Here is a 21,203-nt window from a genome sequence, read left to right on the forward strand (position 1 = left end):
TATATTATAGTGACATTTTATTAACAAATTCTGTTAGCAGCACTTAACTCGTAGAAATGTCCATATTACACATCATTTTTTTTGCAAAAGGAACATTCAATCATGATAATGATAGAACAAAATCCCATAAAAATAAGCATCAAAACAGTAGTGATGGGTCATTGATCCATCGTCCATTGCGTCTGTCACGTGACAAAAGGTAAAGTAATTTTTTATATTCACTGTAAATTATTTTTGACTGCATTATAATGATTTCTTAATTCAGCATATGATCAAGATTGCATAGGTGGATGTGTTCGGGGAATTTGCCTGTTAAAAGTATAACATTTAAAGCCAATTTAAAGGGGTGATAGAATGCAAAACCAAGTTTACCTTGGCATAGTTGAATAACAGCAGCTCGGTGGGTAAAATGGCCATACACAGCATCTCAGAATGAATATGAAAATCTCAAAACTTTTTACTGCAGCTGTAAAAGGTGGATCAGAGCCGTTAAATATTATGTTTTTCAACGTCTCTGGGTCGGATCTCTCATCATCTCAGATGTGACGTCACACTTGGGGGATTTCCTTATTTGGATCTGGTCTGTACCTTTGTCACGCCCCTTCATTTGCATACACACCGCCCACTTTCTGGGTCCAGGAAGTTCTATCAATGGTGGTGGTCGTGCGGTCCAATAGTATCCAGGTTTAGCCGGCGCGCTATGTTTACTGCTTCTGGAATTACAATAATAAGAAAGTTTGGACGTTTTTAAAGGATCTTCCAGATGAGTCACGGTCGTTACTGCAGTGTTCCCGGCTGTACAGGGAATGCTGTTGGCACTTTTCATTGTCTTCCCAAGGAACCAAACATTCAACGGGCATGGTTGATGTTTTTATACAACAAGATCCCTGTGAGCTTCAACATGAAATTGTCAGTATGCTCGAACCACTTCACCCCAGACTGTTTCGACAACCTTGGACAGTTTCAAGAAGGCTTTTCTGCGCGGCTACTTCTGAAGAGAGGGGCTGTTCCGACCATGTTGACATCACTACCGCAAACTGTAAGCAATAGTTATTAATAATGCTATAGTTCTAGCAGGTACAGTTAGTGTGACGGTTTGGAACACTTTCTATTTTATTTTATTCTATTCTATTCTATTCTATTCTATTCTATTCTATTCCATTCCATTCCATTCTATTCTGTTCTATAAAAAAAAAACTTGAGATTAAACTGAGAAGGGTCATAGCACTTGCATATTGTTGTCCTACTGTACAGTTTAACTGCTTCTATTGTTCTCATTTGTAAGTCGCTTTTGGATAAAAGCGTCTGCTAAATGAATAAATGTAAATGTTTAATTGAAATATTTATTCATTAGTAGTTTAGATGCACTGGATTTATTCGCACGTTTTTATTTCAGAGTAACGTTACATCACAACGCACGAAAGACGCTTGTTGTCAAACAGATCCTCCCAGACTGGCATCGCGAGGAACACAGCTGTCTGCAACAACACTGAGACCTCATCTACGAAGCAAAGGTGTCATTTCTAATCATTATTATGTTTAGAGATACAAGAGGTGTTTGTTTGTTTGATTGTGTGTGTGTGTGTGTGTGTGTGTGTGTGTGTGTGTGTGTGTGTGTGTGTGTGTGTCTGTGTTAGCAAGGGAGTGTTTCCATGCATGTTTACTATGATGACTGGATACATATAGCAATTCCGTGAGTCATTCACAACAAATTAGCTAACTAATCATAGTCTCTCATCAAGTGTAATCTCTGATTGCAGTTTGTCATATCATTGATTGGTCTAGTCTCAATCAAATGAATTGCCTTTTAGCGGGAGAGGCTGGTGCAAATTATTTGGTCAAAAGATAGGAATGGGTTTATACCAAAAATATGTCTGAGTAGTACATTTTGTGTTGAAGATGCCTTTTCAATGCTATTGTATCACTGCAGTATATTGTATTTAGGCACTGAGCAGTCCATCAGACACCCCACTCTAATGCTTTTCCACTGTATGGTATGGTACGGTTCGCTTTGAATGGTACCACCTTGAGGTTCCAAGCGTACCGTACCGATACTAAACTGGGACGTGAGAAAACTGCAGATCACTGATTGGTCAGACAGAATCATCTCTACCAGCGTCATTGTATTTTCGACAAGAGAAACCAAACCCGCTAGATTTAAATAGCGAAGAGCCACCGCTGTAGCACCTGTTTTAAAACTACTTGCTTGAAGAAGAAAAAAAAGAAAAAAAATGGCTGAATCGTGGTCAGTGGACGAAGTGCAGACATTGGTTATAGTTGGTTGCCGCAACTACAACAATCAGTCTATAATCCTGCCCACTTTGAAGCAGTGCTAACTGCAGTGGAAAAGCAAACCGAGCAAAAGCGAACCGAGCCGAGCCGAGTCGTACCACGCAGTGGAAAAGCGAAGCGAGCCGAACTCTGCCGTGCCGAACCGTGCCGAACCGTGCCACGCAGTGGAAAAGCGCCATAATTGTCTCTTCCCCACCCTTCCCTTCCCCCCTCTGTAGGCATACAGACGACAGTACTATGCCAAAGTGTGGCAGTAGGAACAGATGCTCCTTCAGACTATGTACCATTATCTTCAACTCCTTTGAAGGTTTCGAGGCCAGCAAAGAGACCACGCCTTGAATTAGAGGAAGAGGAGGAGGAGGAGGTGTGGGAGGATGTTTCCAATGTAGGCACTGATCCTCAAGATTCAACACAGTCAGTTACAACGGAGACAGAATCATCTCTGCTTTTGTAAGCAAAGTTACAACTCTCACAATGCAGCAGTGTTGTTTACACACAGGTGAAACTCGAAAAATTTGAATATCGTGCAAAAGTTATAATTTTGATGATTATGGCTTACAGTTAATGAAAATTAGAATATTACATGAAATCAATCAAAAAAAAAGGCTTTTAAATACAGAAATGGCCCTCTGAAATGTATAATCATGCATATGTATATAGTTATACATACTAAATATATTAGTTTCACCTTTTAATTTGAATTATTGAAATAAACGAACATTTGCTCGATATCCTGTAAATTGTGACTGTTATCAGATTGTGCATTGTGGATTTTTGACTGAGATGGACAATGTTGTTGTTTCTTCATAATCTCTAGTAGTGAACCACCAGTGTCATCTTATGGCGATGCCAAATACATTGTTTTTGAGCAATGCCTCCTCATCCTGTTCAAGACCTGCCCTGTGTGCGCAAGGGTCTGTGATGTACGACCACGCAGAAGAGGGTCATTCTTAGCCATTGACCAGCTGTGCCCTCACTGCCAGTTCTTCAGACAGTGGAAGAGTCAGCCTGTGATTGGCAGCATCCCTGCGGGCACGCTTCAGTTGTCTGCTGCCATCTACTTTTGTGGAGCTTCATTTCCGAAGATGAAAAAGGTACCGTGATCATTGTCCCCTGCATTATGTGTTTGTCTAACCTTTACAAATTATGTACTTTTAATTATTTTATAGATGTTTGAGGCAATGCGGCTGAGAACACATACTCATGATGCCTTCAGAAGACATGCCAGGACGTTTCTGGAGCCGGCTGTAATCCACAGCTGGACTGAATGGCAATCAAAGAAGCTTCTAATGCTGAGCAAGGCGAAAAACGTCATTCTCGGGGGTGATATGCGGGTAGACTCACCAGGTACTCAGTTTTCTTTCCGTTTGAATGTGTTTGCATTATACCAACAATTGCATGTGATGTGTTGCCCTACAGTGAGAATATTTATTGTAAAATCATTTAACTTTGTAGGATATTCTGCGAAGTATGGGAGCTACACAATGATGGATGTGCAGGCCAATGAAATCGTAGATATACAGCTTGTGCAGGTATTTGAAATCATTAGGACTAACGCAATACATCACATGCGTATACACAAGTAGTACTGACAATAGTGTCCTTGGAAACCCTGTCAGTAGATTTATCCGTCTTATCAATGCATATGTGGTCGAAATGGTCAGAAAAGTGTGTGTGTGTTAGGGTGACCATATTTTAGTTTTCAGAAAAGAGGACGGTGGGCATGGTTAATGGGTGGGGATGGGGTTTTGGGGGTGTGGTTAATGGCTGGGGGCGTGGTTTTGGTGTGGTTAATGGGTGGGGTGTGGTTTGAGGAGGCGTGGCTAAGGGTGGGGGTGTGGTTGGGGGGTGAATGCATAGAAAAATACTTGACAAATGCGTTCACAACCTAGCAACTAAGTTATTGTACTTTAATACATAAAGTAATACATCCTTCCCATTCAACGTTTGGCCCGCAACAATAGAATAATAAAAAAATTATAATAGTTTAGCTTTTATAACGCCTTTTACGTGACACTATTTCTTTTCATGGCAATAGGTAAAAAAAAATTTTTTTTCAAATCTACTACACTATTTCAGTAAAAAACTATTTCAACCCTCCTGATGTTCTCTTGTAGCCTTTACTTTCCTTATGTGGGCTTCTAGGTCGCTAGCACCTTTATTTGACACTAATCCCGACCGAAACGAAAACATTACTTAAATTTTATCTCGCACTTGACCATAAACTGAAGCGTCGAGTCATGCTGCTAAAATTCTGTGAATGTAAAGTCCGCCTACTTTGATTTGATTGGTCATTTCAAATATTCTGACATTGACGAGCAGTGACATACCAATGAGGCTGAGATGAACACACACACACACACACACACACACACACACACACACTTAATGGTCCCATGAAAAACAGTAAAAAAAACTGACATTTTCATGAATTTATAAAAAAAAAAAACCCCGCACGCCACGGAGAGCAGTAAAAAGTGGACATGTCCAGGCAAAAGAGGACGTTTGGTCACCCTAGTGTGTGTACACAATCCTCAGTTATGGTACAGAATGGAAGAAAGTTCATGGATACCTCTTGTGTGTGTTTCTACACAGAGCAACGAGGTGGGGGGAAGCTCATGCATGGAGAAGGAGGGTCTTATGAGAAGCTTGGACCTCCTACTTGGAAGTGGTGTGAAGTTGGACTGTATTATCACAGATCGTCACCGTCAGATCAAAAAGTTCCTGAGAGATCGTAAAATCACCCACTACTACCATGTTTGGCATGTAGCAAAAGGTAATGTGACCTTTTATTTATATATTCACTCAACAATTTGTATATCTTGTATATACATGTTTGGCATGTAAACTCGTTTCATTAGGGTTGTCAAAGAAGCTTGAACGAATCGGCAAAGACAAGGACTGTGCTTTGGTGAGAAAGTGGCATAAAAGCATCATCAACCACCTGTACTGGTGTGCCACGAGCTCCGTCTCCGGAGCAGAAAAGGTAGCGAAATGGAAGTCCGTGTCGAACCACATTCAAGATGTCCACAGTCACTCTGACCCAGCTTTCCCCAAGTGTGTACATCAACCAAAGGCCTCAAAGGACCGTAGAAAGTGGTTTCAACCAGGTCTGTATTCTAAAGCAATGATTACACATGTTCATCAATATTCATGTTTTTAAATAACAGTTGAAATGTACTTTCTCGTAGGTTCTTCTGCTCTGAACAGACTTGACAAGGTCCTAACCAACAAGCGGTTCCTTACTGATGTTGCAAAGCTTAGCCATCATTCCCAAACATCAACTGTGGAGTCATTCCACGGTGTCATCCAGAGGTTTGCTCCAAAAAATGCTGTTTTCTCCTTCATTGGAATGCTATGCAGGTATGCACAGTTCAGAAGAACCCCACCATGCATTAAACAAGTCTTTATAAAGGCAAATGTGAATGGGGGGACAAATGATCTGCAGAAATTGGTTTTGTGAGACATGAGTAATGCTGCGTTCACACCAAACGCGAATAGAGCATCTGGCGCGAGTGATTTCAATGTTAAGTCAATGTAAAGACGCATTTACGTGCGTCTGGAGGTCCTGCGGCGCGAATGAGGCGTTTAGTGCGGCGCGGTGGACGTGAATTCGCCTCATTCGCCCATCCAGTTCGCGCGAACTGAGCGTCTGGCGCGATACGCACAAATTATTTTATTTGGTGCTTTTTGTGCATTCACGCGTTTGACGCGAATCCGCGTCTGACGCCCGAGTTGAAAAATCTGAAATTTGCCGTCTGTTCGCGCCGCGTTAACCAATCAGGAGCCTGCTTACTGCTGTCACGTGGTGAAGTGACGGGATAAACTCCCGCCCGGAGTATAGCAATATAGCATAATATAATATTCAATAACAAGTAACTGAGTATCACTAGAAAGTGAGTATATACTAGTGAATTTCACTAGAAAGAGCACCAACAGTGGTACCCGTACCACAGTTTGAAAAACATTGATCGTTTTTGAATATTTAATATACTGTATTTAAAGTTTCATATAAATTTTCTAACCGAAGACAGATGGACAGGCACTCTGCAGCTGGGATAGAGAGCCTGTAGTTGGTGTCCTGAAGGGTGATCCTCGCTCCGATGCGGTAACTCTCTCGATGAATGCTCGATCAACCATGATCAGCCATCTTGCAAACAGACAAGCGGATTTCGCCTGGACGCACAAATGGATTCAAAATGTTCAAGCGTCCAACTAGACGCGGTAGATGCGAATTTGACGCGCTATTCGCATTTGGTGTGAAAGACATTAGGCCTAATTGCCGGCCATCAAAATGAAAATCATTTCAGTTTTAGGCCGTGTGTCCACCAAAGCTGAAAACACCTAGGTAAGGGCGCTTGAGAGCGTTTTGGCAGCGCACGAGCACATTCATTTTTTCAGTTGAGTTCGCTTTGCTTGTTATGATATGGATAGGGTTGCCAACCGTTCCGTATAATACGGAATCGTCCCGTATTTGACACATAAAAGTCTTGTTCCGTATTGAACTGATACGTAACGCACTTTGTTCCGTATTTTTGAGAATCAGTTCAGTGCAAATCCATGACAGACACATAGCTTCTAATAAGTCAGACTATGAACGAAGACATTTGTTGGCTATGATAAGAAAAAAAAAAAAAAACAGACGGTGCGGTAGATACTAATTTCTCCCTCTGTTTGTCTATGATCAGCGTAGCGTTTTTAACATCTTGAAACATCATCAGAGAATGCCCTTTTAATTGGTCGTTTCAGTCATTGTGAGTCACGTATCGTAGCAACGATGACGACAAGTGACAACAGCGGGAAATGTAAAAATGACTACCTCCGAGCGCCTCCGAGCAGCCGGCGAGAAAGAAAAGAGCACAAAAATATAGAATTGAATGGGAAAATGACTACCCGTGGCTGGAATGCGTGAGGGACAATGAATACTGTTGTGTTTATTTTTCTTCAAATGCAGTCTAAGCCGGTGAGTTTTGAATGTTATATGTTGTATTTGTTTAAGTTAAAAATAAAACGTATTATAAACTAAACAAATCCATGGTTCATTGTTGGCAGAATGATCATGATAGCCTTTATATTTCACATCTATGTGGTTCAGTCTTGTATATTGATTGTATATTGATTAGGCCTACTTTGCTATTCTATAAATATATAGGCCTAATAAGTTATATAAGTTGTATTATAATATGCTATAATGTATGAAATATATTTATCTAAATGTATCAATTAGTTTCCACAATATTCACCAGAAGTCATCATTTCAGGGGTTATTTTTCAACATTTTCTTCCGTGGGGGCATGTCACCGGACCCGGAAAATCATGGTAACGGACGTTGGTAGGATTATGTACTATATCCCAGCCACTGCACTCGCCATTATTATTAATCCAAGGAGATGTGTGTGTGTTTTCAAAGCATTAATGGTAAGGAACGACCCTTATTATACTTGTGTGGCCTTATTATACTTGTCCTGGCCAAATTTGCCCAGTGGCCTCTGTCCATCATGGCCTCCTAATCATCCCCATATACTGATTGGCTTCATCACTGTCTCCTCTCCACCAGTAAGCTGGTGTGTGGTGAGCGTTCTGGCGCAATATGGCTGCCGTCGCATCATCCAAGTGGATGCTGCACATTGGTGGTGGTTGAGGAGATTCCCCCCTTCTATGTAAAGCGCTATATAAATGTAATGAATTATTGTGAGCGGCACATATGAGGAGTTTCTGGGTGTTTCTCCCTCATTTCTGCTTCGAGGTCTTGATTGTGGTGGCATTTATTTGAGGTTTAGAATCCATTAATCCTGTCATTCTTTTGTCTTATATGAATTCTTAAGAAATCTGTCTCGTATTCTGTCCAAACACACCGCGTCATCAACGTCAGCTGACCTGTAAATGCGCAAAAACTGTTTCCATTGCAGTTTTGCTAAATATTTATTTTACGAATTGCCTGAAAAACCACCTCATGCGAGCGGGAAAACTTTTTGCGATAAATGGGAGTTTTGGCGAAATTGACGTGTTTCTATTTTCAATTCGCAATTTCAATTTGCGCAATTTGAAGGGTAATGGAAACGCGGCTAGTGATGAGCGCTGCGTTTTACCCAGAGTTGAACATTCTTCAACTCTTGGCGACCTGTAAAAAACAGCCAGCCGCGTAAAAAAACCGCTTTGTTGGACACAAGGACTTAGGCTGCTCTAACTGAAAGGCACTTGTAAATACTCTGGTTAGAGGACCGCTTTGACACAGCATTACAGCTTTAGCAAATACTTTTGCTGTGAGTAAACAGGAGTGTGTGTATACAAACGTGACTTTCGCTATTGCGTAACAAAATGTCTTTTGTCTGGTTTAGGTTGTACCTTGCAGCCATGCACTTCAATGAGAATGTTGAGCGCCCACAACGGAAGACAGCCATGGGGAAAAGGATGAACAGACTCGTGTTCCCAAAGGCAAAAAGGGTCAAACAAGTGAAGACAGAGCCAACAATTTGTAAGTTTAAAATAAATATATATTTTATTACAAACAACAAATCAAAATGTGCAGTTGTATAGGCACTAAATGTAACTGTTATCGATTCACACACAACAGGCTATGTCTTAGACCTGATGCGACTGGTGTTCGAGGAGATCATCCATGACCCCCTTCCTTATGTGGATGCCGTCCAGCGGGTTCCAGTGCCCCAGGACCTGTGCTCAGCTCGACAGGCCTTCCCTGGAGGAGGCTGTTACTGAGCATATGTCACGGTTCAGTCGAGGGGGGGTCTGAACCCGACGTACTGCCCTGAACGCATCCGGAAACTCCCGACACGGACACTTCTTCCAAGGAAACCCCAGCACCAGCTCACAAAAGTCCTGTTGACCAAGTGTCTGCATTGCCTGCTGGGTTGAAAAGCACACTTTGTTTTTACTATTTTTTATTTTACATTTCAGAGTTAAACACTGGATGATTGTGTTGATACAGAATAAAGATTGTCACGACTCTAAAAAATAAACGTTCATTTTGAAGAATGAGATCGATAAAAAACGTTAGTAAACTGATCCGAACATCCCATCACTTTAAGATATATTATTATTATAATATTCATATCAATTCTTGAGCAATCAGGGAAGTAAAAGTAACTCGGTGAGTCTCAGTGACGGTGAGGGACACGTCACTCCACACGAGTCAACGGCATCTAGATGAACATTCATGTTGCCGTGTGTTTCCATTAAAGTTTTGTGGCGAACAATTTCCCGTGATGCAACACAAAGCGTCCACCAGCCAATGGAACAACATGTTCAAAATCATAATTTAAGAACTCAATAATAAGAGTATTGAAACATAATTCGAAAGAAAGGGTTAAACAATTCACCTTTTTCTGGGTATACTATTTGAAAGATATCGTTTTTCACTGGGTTTTATTATTAAAAAGCAATCATGACGTAAACCATGCATCATCGACTACATCACTTCCGGGAAATTAAAAGAAAGGAGTGCGCAATCAAACTCGCAGTCGCTGGAGAGAGAGATTTACAGCCTATGCTCGAAACACAGGTTTCTTCTCAATATATATTAGGATATTCTACTATTGGAACAATCAGATCTGTGCGTGAGCGTGTTGTTTTAAAACAGTCCGCCAGAGGGCAGCAGACGCGCTCATTCATCCTAAAACCAACGAAGAAGAGTCTCAGTCAGCTGATGTGTGTGTGTTAGATGAACTGTGGAACAAACATGCGAGCTCGAGTTACAACAGTAGAGTTTCTTAGAAGATATTCTTGAGAACAAACCCGTGTTTGTATATGTCATGTATAGACGGTTAAGCGCTCTTCTCAGTGAGTAAACAGCCGCTATATGAGTGAAAACAGATAAATGATCTCTGTAAAGAGTGAGAAATGAGCAGAAAGCGAGCGCTGATCGCAGACACTTTCTGTTTGACGAAGAGACGCAGACCCGCAGCTGACACTGTTCCCGGAGACAGTCATGGTAAGATCTGTCATTTACCCTCACGCAGATCAAAAACACTTAACATTAAACAGACATTATAAAATTATAAAAACGTCTGTCCTCCTTAATATATTACTTCTGTTAGGCTCCAGATATAAATATGAATATATGCAATCAGTTTCACTGATTATGTACACCATCACTCGGCCAATGTTTCTCCAACTGTTTTTGTGAAAATGTGAGTGTGACGCGGCAAACCTGTCACTCACATGAGATCCACCAATAGCAAACCACAACCATCCAATCAAAAATCAAGCCCCGCCCTACTTTAAGTTACATTTAAATATAATGTATGAACGCATATGACTATCTGAAAAGTAAATATTTTAATGGCTTTGCCAGCATCTTAAAGCATGTAAATTAAAGCAAAGTGGATGTAGAACAGCTAAGGGGCGTTGTTAGGCACGACGCGGAGCGGAGTAAAACCCCCTTAGCTGTTCTAAATCCACTGTAAAACACGGCTTCAATGGGCTTATTGCTTTTATAAAACGGTTACTCCATAAAAATATTCATTTTAATATTTATTTTATTCATAAAATAAACACCAGCAACAAAATTATATAACGTTATAACACATTTATTCCTCCGCCAAGCAATGTAGTTCCAAAGAGGTTGCTAAGCAACACATGCAGCAACAAAGAATCACAAACGGCAGTTGCGCAGTAACACTAATGTAATGCGGTCACAGCTGTGTGTTAGTTGAGTAATTTACAACGGCTTCGAACGCGGCTCACCCAATCAGAATCAGGGACCGGAACTATCCGTTTTATAAATGTATAAAACGGATAGTTCCAGTCCTTGATTCTGATTGGTTTAGCCGCGTTCGAAGCCGTTGTAAATTTCTTTATATTTATAATAATATGGTATGATACCAGAGATGGGAAGTAACGAAGTACAAATACTTCGTTACTGTACTCAAGTAGATTTTTCAGATATTTTTACTTTACTTTACTATTTATTTTTGAGCCGACTTTTTACTTTTACTCCTTACATTTTAACATGAATATCGGTACTTTCTACTCCTTACATTTTAAAAAATTGGCTCGTTACTTTAGTTTCAAATAATTTCAGTGGAGTCGTTATTATTTTTGCGTCATCAACCCTTCGAAAGGAGTTTGATTGACAGGCGATCTTACCAATCATAATCCGCCATTTTGTCCGACAAAGCACGATTGAATTCATATCTTGCTAACGTTACTCAGTCAGAATCGTATTAACCTGGAGTCCCAGTCTCTGTCACAATAATCATATAGGCTATGTGATGTTTTAGGCCTATTGGCAGACATCCATTTAAAATGTAGGTAGTGGCATATAAAGAACCTTTTTTCCATATCCACTTAAGTTTCTCAGCTTGCACTCTAGTAACATTTGTGTGGTCCAGGTAGCTTTGCATAAAAAAAAAAATGGTTATCATTCGCAAGGCTACTTTTACTTTTATACTTTAAGTAAATTTCCAAGCCTGTACTTTGTTACTTTTACTTGAGTTAAGTTAAATCAGTAGTTCAATCTACTTTTACCAGAGTATTTTTTAACACAAGTATCTGTACTTCTACTTGAGTACGAGAAGTGAGTACTTTTGCCATCTCTGTATGATACACATGCTATTACAGGCTTGAAATACTACATTCCACTCCGGTTTCACAGACAGGGTTTAGATTAAGCCAGGATTAGGCTTTAGTTCAATTAGGACATTTAAGTAGCTTTTATAAACGTGCTTTCAGTTAAAACTGCTAATTTTAGTCTGGGACTTTCTTAATCCTTTGTCTGTGAAACCAGGGGTCCATTTTATACAACCTATTTCTGAGTTAAATGAACACAAATATGTGAATCTGATGTAAGTAATGAAATAAAGGTGTTTGTTCAGCAGAAGGAGCAGCTGATATCCGCTCAAGCTTGCAGAACCTCATGACACTGTTTCCACGCAAACTCTTCAACGACAGTCTCCCTCCAGTGGTCCTGAAACACCAGCTGTACAGTTTACACAGCGACAGAACCTCCGTGGACAAGCAGCTGGTGAGATCCGCTCGTGCTAAAGTATTCATCTTCGCACAGTAGACGCTGTGCTAGATTATTTAATCCATCATAAATTATGTGGCCAATAGCACTTTTTTTTTTTTAAACTGGTCAACCTTCATCCTTCCCTCGCACTTTGTAACTCATCTTTCTCTCGCGGATCAAAATGACCCGAAGCCTCAAATTATGTTTTTTTTTTTTTTTTTTTTGTCCAGACAGCTTATTTTATTTCATTTTGATAGATGTTTTCTATTTTTTAATGCAATATTTTTGGAAGATATATATATTTTTTTACCTTTAAATGACTAGATTTGATAGTAGAAATACAGTAATTTAAGCACATTCATCACATTCTTTCAACTTAAATTTAAAATAACACAACTTCATGCATAACCCTTTTAATTAAGCTTAAAGGTCCCATGACATGCTACTTTTTGTAGGCTTTAATATAGGCCTTAGTGGTCCCTAGTACTGTATCTGAAATCTCTTTCCAAAAATTCAGCCTCGGTGCAGAATTATAGCCACTACAAGCCAGTCCCAGAATGAGCTTCCTTCAGACAGGCCGTTTCGGTGTCTGTAGCTTTAAATACTAATGAGGAGGAGAAAGGCGGCGCAAGGTGGAGGGTGGGTGTGGCCTTGACCATCTTCCGCAACGGTACCGTGGCGTGCATGTTTACGTTGGATATATTGCAATGGCACGAAGACACGCAGTCTTTCAAGCATTTCAGTTTGACACAGAATCTGATCCAGATGGAGAAGCAATGGATGAAGAAGTTGCAACTCAGCGGCTCCAGCAGGACGTTTCCGAATGGTCAGTTTAAAATATTATGTCTGGATACGGTATTTTATTTGGATGGTTTACAGTTATCATCATGTAGCTAACGCGAACCTACTGTTGCCTTTTCATGAGAGATCTGTAACGTCTGTATTTATCTTATTACAATTACATCAAGCTCTGCGATCTTGAAAAGCGGATATCGCGCGCACCATATAACCAACAGGAAAACGGTTATCCAAATAACAAAGACGTGTACAACACTCGCGTTACAGAGTGTGTATTCACACACATAAACTGCATAGCTAATGTTACAGCCACATTCTACGTGTAAAATCTAGGTAACCATAAACAGTAAAGCAACACACTTATATATCATTAGTTGACTTACTTGTCCGAGGTGTGTAGCTGAGCCAAAGAGAGTGATCCAGACTTTAGTTTCAGACGTTCAGCAAGCCCAGCTCTGTATTGACCCTTCGGTGTTCATTTGTACATCCAATTATTGAGCAATTGTTATGCTTCGCTCGCTCAAAAGCCATGATATCTCTCATGGACAAACTAAAATCGCGCGCGCGCGTTCCTACTTCCTAGCGCATTTTCTCATGGGCGGAAAATATTCTCTGGGCGGGCAAAGCAGAGACAGGGGAGGTAACATTTCCTCCTTATGACGTCATAAGGAGGAGATTCAAGATCAGCGCGTATGAGCCTCCATTTACTCAAAGGCAGAGAAAGATAGCAAAAGCTCGATTTACACCGATTGAAATTTTTAGAAACTTGGGGACCATATACAGGCTAGGGGAACTCATATTAATGTTAAAAAACCTAAGAAAGTGAAAATTTCATGTCATGGGACCTTTAAAATATCTGGTGTCTTTGCCGACCTCTTGTGAAAAAACAACAACAATCTTTTAATAAAGTTTTAGCATTTTTAGGTTTTTCTATGTACTGAAGCATTCCTCGCGTCCCATTCATTCCTAAGGGGGTCAAATTGACCTGTGAGGGAAGGATTTGTTACTTTTTTACATTTCAACCACAAATCCATTCGTTTTTTTGTTTGTTTTGTTTTTTGTGTGTATTCATGGTTTAAGTGCAACAAAAGTCTTGGACCCCTTTAATGAACAATTTTTAAGAGTTTGTTTCGGGTCAAAAGGACCCGAGGGAAGGATGAGGTTTAAGTAAGTCACTCAAACAGGTAGATTGGTCTAATTTGAATCTGAAAAGTAAGCCTGATTACCCCTTGGCTAACTGCTGGCTGGCCAGACTAATAAGCTGTGTTTCTCCTTTTCCTGCTCAGAATGAGTTGAGGGCGAGCGGCGAGCTGTTGATGTTCCAGCTGGGCTTCGACTCGGAGGCTTTCGCTCTGGTGTTCGCTGAAGACTACAGAGCCAAAGTCCAGCAGGGGGAAGCAGGAAGAGAAACGCTGGAAACTGTGGAGAAATTCCTGGATAAACTAATTCCCGGCTGCTCCGATCTGAGCTTCAACAAAGAGAAGATGCTGAAGGAGTTCCACTTCACGGACTCTGAGATCACGTAAGGACACAAATGTTGGTATGTTGTTCATTAGCCGTGTTTCCACTGCAGGGCCAGTGCGAGCCGGGGCTTTAAACGGGCCGGGCGGGGCCAATAGCCTCAGACCTGGAGCACCAGGCCCAAAACACACTGCGTCTCCACAGTCGGGCCTGAAGCTCCTCAGCGCTTTACTAAAACCCATTCGTAACACGCCTCTCTGGAACAACGACACACAAACCCTTACATTTCACCAACAAATGGAAGTTTTATCAGAACACTAATCAGAAAGAAATCACTGGAAACTAACGAGATCGCAAATCAATCATGATAAAAGCTAACGTTTGTTGGCATTTGGTTTACTTAAAGATTTAAAAACCCAAGCACAGGTTTACAATAAAAAGTGATACATTGATCATAATGAATTAATTTGTGTCAAGACTGCACATTAGTCACTCTGAAATAAAGTGGTTTACCTTTGTCACACAATAAAGAGGACACGCGTAGCTACTTATTCAGTCGTGTCTGTTTATTTAGTCACAGGACAGTGTATTTATATCACATTTAGAAAGAATGATCATTTCTACAAATATGCCACCAAAAATACGACCTGAGGAGCTTTAGCTCTCTCTCCCAATAAAGTTATTTTACGACATATGTGGAGCTAAATATGGATATCAGACAGTCCTGTATAAAGAGACGATAGATAAAATAAATGCATGATTGTGATAGCCTATATGATTTGTCTGATTTCTTCACGTGGTCATATTTACCATGTTTACTATGGTAATGGTTATTGCACATAGTCTTTTGTCTAATATTTCTGCGGTGATCAAGAATCCACATCGGATCACAAACAGAAGGTATTCAAACATGAAAGTGAGTTTTGAGCTAAAGTGATTTTGAAAGTCTTTAAAGCTGATGTTAGCTGGTATATGGAATCATCCGGCACTGCCGTCTCCAGACTCAGGTAAACTCAAGCCCGAGTTGGCCCGCTTTGGACTAAGGTATTCGACGGGCCAAAAACCCCTGGCCGTTGGCCCAGAGGAGCCCTGACGAGGCCTGATCAAGCCCCGGAAGTGACAGTGGAAACGTGAGTTTTGAGCTTGGAATCGCGAAAGAGATCTCAAGGCCCAACAGTGGAAACGCAGCTATAGTTTCTTATTTTCAAGCTAGTTAACAAAAGCACACAAGTGTCGTTCATTGTCTCAGGCACTTCATCTAAAGATGGTTTCTGTCTCGCAGGCAGCTGGTGAAGTCGGGCGTCCTCACGGTGCGGGACGCTGGCAGCTGGTGGCTTTCAATCCCTAACTCTGGCAAATTCATTAAGTACTTCATTAAGGGTAGGTGTGTGTGTGTTTACCACAAGACTCACGATCAGCACTTTTAACAAGTACTACTGGATTATATCCGATTTTACAACAGGGCGGAAAACTGTTCTGGGCATGGTGAAGAAATCCAGATACGGTGAAATCCTGAAGACTGAACTTGAGGGACGCCGCACAACTTCACAGGTTAAATTCCAGATGAAGTATCACATTCATGATATAGTTGGAGCAGAGTTAGTAGAATGGTAAGACCGCTGTATGAAACAATAGATATGAGTTGTAATCTGATGACTGATTATTGTTTTGTGTGTTTGTAGCGTACAGACAACATCAGGGACGTTATTACGATACGTGGACGGAAACATCAACTAACAGCTTCACCCACTTGCCTTGGATTGTACAGAATTGAATAAACTGTATAATGTATTTATTGCCATATTATTTTGGTTACAAACAGCAGAATGAATGGTGCACAATATATTTAATAAAAGTTTGCCAAACCGCAATTGTCAAATGAAATTTTTTTTCATATGTCTGCTGTCTTTGGCAAAATCCCCAGTTAAATTAGTGTTAAAGTAACTCTGAATCGGCACGTTTACATGACAACGATATGCTTAAAACAGAGAAGTTTTTCGTATACAGACTTTATCAAAACGATCCCCATTCACACAGATCTGTGAAAACGGCTAAAAACGCTGCATTCTGCTGCCAGGCCAGTAGATGGCGATGAAACACTATAGACTGGACACGTAATACACATGTGCATGACATCATCGTCTTCAGAGATTCACGTTTTTGTTGTTTACACGGAGACCATTTTCAGAAACTTGCACTTTGAAATTCGTTTTCAAAAGTTTGCGTTTTCAGGCCCCAAAACACCATTGTCGTGTAAACGAATGGTAAATTTTTTCGTGTAAACAGGCCCTCAGAGTTAAAGTTAATGAGATAATTAAGTGATGATTGTGCATTAGTGATGAACACTTGCTGTTAAAGGGATAGTTCACCCAAAACTGAAAATTCTCCCATGATTTACTCTCCCTCAAGCCAGCCTAGTATGGCAAGCCGTTTTAACTTTTATTCATTTCCGGGATATGAATCCTTGATATCAACAATTCAATTTTCACTAGTTAAAATGATAATTCTTGATATCAGGAATAATGTTTCTACTGGTAACAATGGCAATTTTTGATATCAGGAATTACATTTCAACTAGTAAAAATGTTCATTCTTGATATCAACAATTGAATTTTAACTAGTAAAAACTATAATTCTTGATATCAACAATTGAATTTTAACTAGTAAAAACTATAATTCTTGATATTAACAATTGAATTTCAACTAGTAAAAACTATAATTCTTGGTATTAACAATTTATATCCTGGGAATGGCAATAGGCAAGCCGTTTTGACTTTTAATCATTCGCAGGATATGAATTCTTGATATCAACAACTACATTTTCACTAGTTAAAATGATAGTTATTGATATCAGGAATTAGATTTCTACTAGTAACAATGCTAATTCTTGATAACTATGGCAAGCCATTTTAACATTTAACAGCTAGACTGGATATGTGTTGCAGATATCTGTAATTCAGTTTTGCCTAGTCAAAAAGAACATTTCAGATATCCGCAACTACATTCATACTATGGCAAGCCGTTTTAACATTTAATCATTTAAACCGACTAGTCTCTATTTTCATGCTACTAGTACTTATTTTTTAGATACTAGTATCTATTCCATTAAGTACTAGTACTTATTCATTAGCTACTAGTGCTTATTCTTTAGGTACTAGTGCCTATTCTTTAGATACTAGTACTTATTCATTAGATACTAGTACCTATTAATTAGATACTAGTACTTATAAATTAGCTACTAGTACTTATTCAATAGATACTAGTACCTATTTATTAGATACTAGTATTTATTCCGAATGTTACTAGTAAGATTTTTTATTTTACTAGTCACAACTGCTTTTTTACTCGTCTTATGTTATGACTAGTCAGAACGGCCACTGGATAGTTCAATTAAAAATCTTACTAGTAAAATAAAAAATCTTACTAGTAAAATAAAAAATCTTACTAGTAACATTTGGAATAAATACTAGTATCTAATAAATAGTTACTAGTATCTATTGAATAAGTACTAGTAGCTAATTTATAAGTAAGGAATAATTGACGACAGGCCGTTGAATTTTCTAATAATTCAACGGCCTGAAGTCAATTATTCCGCTTATACTACAGTTACCACACCTCGAAACATTGTTCAGATTAAGTATTTCAAGACGTTTGTAAAGTTTTTGTCATTAAAATGCTCTTGTATGTAGGACTTAATTTCTTACGCATCTAATCCCATGCCTCCGTTGCTAATTCCAAAACGTCATTTTAGAGTTAGTAACGGAGGTTTGAGGCACTGATAGCAGACTAATGCTGAGTTAGGGTTAGGGTTAGGTAGAGTTAGTAACGGAGGTTTGAGGCACTGATAGCAGACTAATGCTGGGTTAGGGTTAGGTAGAGTTAGTAACGGAGGTTTGAGCCGCTGATAGCAGACTAATGCTGGGTTAGGGTTAGGGTTAGGTAGAGTTAGTAACGGAGGTTTGAGCCGCTGATAGCAGACTAATACTGGGTTAGGTTTAGGTAGAGTTAGTAACGGAGGTTTGAGGCACTGATAGCAGACTAATGCTGAGTTAGGGTTAGGTAGAGTTAGTAACGGAGGTTTGAGCCGCTGATAGCAGACTAATGCTGAGTTAGGGTTAGGGTTAGGTAGAGTTAGTAACGGAGGGTTGAGCCACTGATAGCAGACTAATGCTGGGTTAGGGTTAGGTAGAGTTAGTAACGGAGGTTTGAGCCGCTGATAGCAGACTAATGCTGAGTTAGGGTTAGGGTTAGGTAGAGTTAGTAATGGAGGTTTGAGCCGCTGCAGTTTGCAGTTATTAATGCAGTTATTAGAGAGAGATGTTGCAATAATGAGACAGAAAAGCATGTGCGTCAATATTATTATTTATTTATTAATTCAATTCGTTGTAATTAATTCGTTCATTCTTTTTTTCATTATTGACAGATGACAGTAGACTATAGCCAAATAAATGAAACACAAAGCCCTTTTAACAAGTAGGCCTATCAATAATTATTTATTTGTTATATTATCTGCAATAAAAATCCGTGCTGCAGGACTATCCATTTATTTAGCCTATATTCAGTTTAATTTTCTATTGGTTATAGATAGGACTATATACTTTATTTATTAAAATTAAACTGCATGTTTCTATTGATTGTGAAGCTAGACATTGAAGATTGCAGATCAAGCGCATGGGGCGAAATGCTTTTTCTTGTTATGAATTGTATCCTATTTTCCGATATTAGAGTTGACTACGCGAAGTGATATGGAACTGTAATGCGGTCGAGACCTGCCTGGAACTACTTTAGCCGTGCGTTTCCCTGAAAATAATGCACACCTTAGAACGTTCGTCAACCAATCAGATTCAAGCATTCAACGGCCCTGTAGTATAAGTACTAGTATCTAATTAATAGGTACTAGGATCTAATGAATAAGTACTAGTATCTAATAATAAGTACTAGTATCTAATGAATAAGTACTAGTATCTAATGAATAAGTACTAGTATCTAATGAATAAGTACTAGTATCTAATGAATAAGTACTAGTATCTAATAATAAGTACTAGTATCTAATGAATAAGTACTAGTATCTAATAATAAGTAACTAGTAACTAATGAATAAGTACTAGTATCTAATGAATAAGTACTAGTATCTAATGAATAAGTACTAGTATCTAATGAATAAGTACTAGTATCTAATAATAAGTAACTAGTAACTAATGAATAAGTACTAGTATCTAATAAATAAGAACTAATATCTAATGAATAAGTACTAGTATCTAATGAATAAGTACTAGTATCTATTTAATAGGTACTAGTATCTAATGAATAAGTACTAGTATCTAATAAATAAGTACTAGTATCTATTGAATAAGTACTAGTACCTAAAGAATAAGCACTAGTATCTAACGAATAGGCACTAGTACCTAAAGAATAAGCACTAGTAGCTAATGAATAAGTACTAGTACTTAATGGAATAGATACTAGTATCTAAAAAATAAGTACTAGTAGCATGAAAATAGAGACTAGTCGGTTTAAATGATTAAATGTTAAAACGGCTTGCCATAACCCCCTGACTCGAGGTTGCCAGATAAGCTGCAGGATTCAGCAGAAACGTAGGCTGCTTCAATGAGCTTCCAATGGCAAGTGACGTCGAGACGTACACAGTAAGTTTTTTTTCTGTTAATTATGTTTATGCTTCATGAGAGATATTTTGATAAGTAATTATGTATTTAAAAAATGTACTAATTGTCATTAGTTAAATATAATCGTAAAGATGTATGCTCGTATGTGACAGACAGAACGGTAGCTGTTAGTCTAACTAGTAACGTTATGTATCTGTCATTAATGTAAGTACAAGCACAAGCCTATGTCACTATGTGTAACCAATATCAAAGATACAACTATTCATTTAGCTGATGCTATAAGTGAAAGTGGCCAGCTGTATTTTTTTACTTACCCTGCATCACACGTCCATAACGCTAAAATATGTGATGTGAAAGATTACATGACATTCTATTATTTTTGGCTGTAGAACTTGCATGAAAAACAAGTAGGCTACAAAACGTTCCAAGTGGCCCAAATTTTTCACATCATAGGCTACACTGTGCTTTTCATTAGTGTTATGGACATTAGAAAAAGTTATTTTCTCTTGGAATTGCACCTAGTGCTTCCAAACCAACACTAACATAGTACATAGCCTAAAAGGTAGAGAATGTTTATTTTGAGTTAGCACTTGTACTGCTCTCACTTGTTGCAGCCTGATTCAGACCTCAGTTATGAGGTGCCCGCTGTCCTAAGTGAGGCTGATGAGAGCTGGGAAGGCGAGAGGAGGCGCAGACAAAGGAAAAGAAGAGCAAAAGGGAGAGAGACAGGTGACAGTGGTCCAGGAGACACAGAGCAGAGAGAAGGGGAGAATCTAGAGGGAGGAGATGGACCAGGTGACAGAGGTCAGAGAGGTGGAAGAGGTCAGAGAGGTGGAAGAGGAGATAATGCAGGTCCAAGTGCTGGAGTTGGCAGCAGAGGAAGGAGAGGGAGAGGAGGCAGAGATGCAGAGGAAGAGAACAGAGTTCAGATGATCCAAAATGACCGAAGGGTCCGGACAGAGGTTTGTTTCCAGAATATGCTACACATTTGATAGACTAGTAAAATTATGGCTTGTAATAAGTAGTCACCATTTGAATCAATGTTAGCATCTTTGTTATTT

At 39.3% G+C, this 21,203-nt stretch overlaps 2 protein-coding genes across 5 annotated transcripts; both read left to right on the top strand.

Annotated features, from left to right (window-relative positions):
- The first annotated feature begins 609 nt into the window (after positions 1 to 609).
- LOC309510671 (uncharacterized protein) lies at positions 610 to 9,288 on the top strand. Of its 2 annotated transcripts, none has more exons than XM_082185543.1 (11): positions 610 to 1,039; positions 1,397 to 1,514; positions 2,511 to 2,742; positions 3,110 to 3,386; positions 3,462 to 3,639; positions 3,748 to 3,824; positions 4,888 to 5,068; positions 5,154 to 5,402; positions 5,484 to 5,655; positions 8,631 to 8,767; positions 8,867 to 9,288. In XM_082185543.1, the coding sequence occupies exons 1-11, from the start codon at positions 764 to 766 to the stop codon at positions 9,007 to 9,009; spliced, it is 2,040 nt and encodes a 679-aa protein (XP_082041669.1). In that variant the 5' UTR covers positions 610 to 763; the 3' UTR covers positions 9,010 to 9,288. The 2 variants fall into 2 exon arrangements, with proteins under 2 accessions (XP_082041669.1, XP_082041670.1); XM_082185544.1 differs by having other exon boundaries at positions 3,113 to 3,386.
- Positions 9,289 to 9,552: 264 nt separating this feature from the next.
- On the top strand, positions 9,553 to 16,389 carry LOC309511832 (inactive serine/threonine-protein kinase 19-like). Of its 3 annotated transcripts, none has more exons than XM_082187158.1 (6): positions 9,553 to 10,240; positions 12,126 to 12,274; positions 14,344 to 14,579; positions 15,801 to 15,898; positions 15,981 to 16,069; positions 16,201 to 16,389. In XM_082187158.1, exons 1-6 carry the CDS (start codon positions 10,150 to 10,152, stop codon positions 16,294 to 16,296), a joined length of 759 nt encoding a protein of 252 aa, XP_082043284.1. In that variant the 5' UTR covers positions 9,553 to 10,149; the 3' UTR covers positions 16,297 to 16,389. The 3 variants fall into 3 exon arrangements, with proteins under 3 accessions (XP_082043284.1, XP_082043282.1, XP_082043283.1); XM_082187156.1 differs by having other exon boundaries at positions 9,582 to 10,240; positions 15,981 to 16,128; XM_082187157.1 differs by having other exon boundaries at positions 9,926 to 10,240; positions 12,129 to 12,274; positions 15,981 to 16,128.
- Positions 16,390 to 21,203: the final 4,814 nt, after the last annotated feature.

This window comes from Leuciscus leuciscus (genome assembly GCF_965113295.1).
Source record: "Leuciscus leuciscus genome assembly, chromosome: 1".
In the NCBI taxonomy this organism is placed as follows: Eukaryota; Metazoa; Chordata; class Actinopteri; order Cypriniformes; family Leuciscidae; genus Leuciscus; species Leuciscus leuciscus.